At 42.0% G+C, this 2,514-nt stretch overlaps 1 protein-coding gene across 1 annotated transcript in view; it reads right to left on the bottom strand.

The window, feature by feature from the left end:
* Positions 1 to 2,160: 2,160 nt before the first annotated feature.
* Positions 2,161 to 2,514, bottom strand: part of LOC115819980 (nuclear factor interleukin-3-regulated protein-like) — an 816-nt gene continuing 462 nt past the window's right edge. The window contains exon 1 of the mRNA XM_030783407.1: positions 2,161 to 2,514. This exon is cut by the window's right edge and continues 462 nt beyond it. Coding sequence (XP_030639267.1) covers positions 2,161 to 2,514 — 354 coding nt within the window.

The following is a 2,514-nucleotide window of genomic DNA, read 5'->3' as shown; positions in this document are numbered from 1 at the left end:
GCTGAGAAACACCCTCCCAACTTCTCCCACCCCCCTACCTTGCCACTGAAACTCCACGCGCAACACCCCCCCCCCTTCGCACGTTGTAACCACAGGCCTCGTTTAGAGTTGTCGCTAACATGTCTAGCTAACTAATTTATCCCACTGCGGCTGATGAGTTTATTAGCCTGCCACAGAGTCAAGTCAAATATCTCTTACTTACAACGGGGTGTATTTTTGCTGTGCTGAGAAGAATGTGTTGCTGATTTTAAGTGGATGAATTTATTCATTTTCATTCATACTTGTGGGAGAAGGAACTGGGGAATTGGAGACAATGTAAAAAAAATTTCTCTGCGTTTCTCACAACACCCTCGGTAGAATATACAAAGCCAGACAAGAGATTGCACACCACACAAGGCCGTCGAAGAAACAGAATATTTTGTTAACAATCAGTTGTAGTCTTTTCAACAACAATTCAGTCTTTTCAGGGATTTCAAAGAAATTCACAGTTCATTATTTGTAAATCACACACCTCATTTGTGTTTTCTATGAATGAGTTTAATTTCATTTTGTATATTCTAAGCTTAGCTGCGGTGCAAGAACGTGTACCTCATACCCGAATCACACTTTCTTATTATGAGGCTAGCTTTGCTACGACACGGTAATGACACTTTTTCATTTGTTGTGTTTTTACTGTGTGTTCACAGAGTGAGAACGAAAGGAGAAAAGATGGAAGAGAAAGGCAATCTAAGATTCTCGAATAATACTCTCATCTTGCGGCCAAAGCTGGAGGGTCTGTAAATTCTATAACCCAACATAATATTCCTGTCATAACACTATGACATCACTATCTGTTTTTTTAATTAATGTTCCTGTTCAAAGGTTACTGTTCTAGATAAATTAGACAACCACCCCACCACCACCCCCCACCATCCTAACACACCCCCGGCCACACCCAGGGAAACCCAACACTGTCTTGCACAGTTAGCTGAACCCTGGATGTTGCATGAGTGGGGGAAAAACCTCTGTTTTTTGCTCATTCATATCAGGAATCAGCTGTGTTTGTTTCAAAAGGTCAGGTGTTATAGCAGATCCAGACAACATGTCATGTCATATAAAAAAAAAAAAAGAAAAAGAAAAAAAGTATGTCAACGTATGTGATTCATGTCTGACCAGAACAACAAGCTTCAGCTTAATTCTTAGGGTTCAATGTACGTCAAATCAGGCTACGTATGTTCTAGTCACATCTGTCATAGCTTGAAAGATGCACACAGAAGTCATCAGCGTAGAGGATGATGTTGGTTTTGGTGAGGTGTCTGTAGGAGGAGACTGTGATGATAGATAGCAATGGCGAGATATGATTAACAGATCAATGAGATATAATTTTATGCTGATCTGTTTGCAATTGCTTTCAGAGATTCTGAAGCCAATCTGAGGGTGACTAAGGCAAAACAAACAAACAAACAAACAAACAAACACAAAATGAGAACACCTGCTGTGGTTAGCGTGAACTTTCCATGTAGCCTATATTCTTCAGAAGACAGATATGACTCAGATAAAACACACATGTGTACTACAATTCATTTCATTTTTATTTGAAAAAAAAAAAAAAAATCAGATATTTTGAAATAATTGGCATTGTTCTGAACGAGGATATGTTCTGTTGAATAAGCTATGACATAAAACATTGTAACCGCGACCATGTTTTGTGAGCTCTGTAGATGGTTTCTGATAAAAATGATAAAACATTTCAGTTTGCTCTTACGATGTCCAGTCGTGGGAAACTGCCATCTGAAATTCAGCAAAAAAAAAAACAAAAAAAACAACCTATCTTGAACGTGTTGCTCTTAAATAGAACAAGAGTGACAAGTTTCAACTAGGTCATGTTCACACATACAGAGTTTTCAGCCTTTACTTCTGCTTCTTAGAACATATTTGTTTATGTCATTGTTACAAAACCCATAAACTCCTCTTTTATGGCAGCAGTTTTTTTTTTTTTTAAGTCTGTGGCTCATCGATGAGGTTTTTTTTTTTTGTTTGTTTGTTTTTTTGTACCTCCAAGTTCATAAAGACATCCTTCTCAGAACTACTGAGACCTCAAGTCAGTTTGAATCACGAGTCTGAGAATCAAAGTCCACCCCCCCCCCCCCCCCGTTCCCAAAAAAACAGTCTGAGGTTCTATCAGTCGGATACGTAGACAGGTAGAGGAGAGGTTGCCATGGCAGCGCTGTCGCCCTGCGGCCGAGGTCTGTGGGTCTTCAGACGCAGCTTGTGAGGGAGGGCGGCGCTAGCGTCTGTCCCGGAAGTTGCCGGAACTTGCTGTTCGCCCTCTTCGTCTGAAACGGTAAACCTCTGCCTCGCTGGCGGCAGCAGGGGCAACCCGGCCCAGGCCGCAGAGGGGGGCGGGACCAGGGGGGGTAATAATACTGGCGTGTTTGTGGTGGGGAGGATCCCTTGCACGTCTAAGTAGTATGGGTAACCCCTGCTGATGGACAGGCTGGAACGCGTAGGTAGGAAAGCAGACCCAGGGTGCGT

This window comes from Chanos chanos, chromosome 9 (assembly GCF_902362185.1).
Source record: "Chanos chanos chromosome 9, fChaCha1.1, whole genome shotgun sequence".
NCBI classification, from domain to species: domain Eukaryota; kingdom Metazoa; phylum Chordata; class Actinopteri; order Gonorynchiformes; family Chanidae; genus Chanos; species Chanos chanos.
Note: the sequence above shows the minus strand (reverse complement) of the source record. Positions and strands in the feature narration are given on the sequence as shown.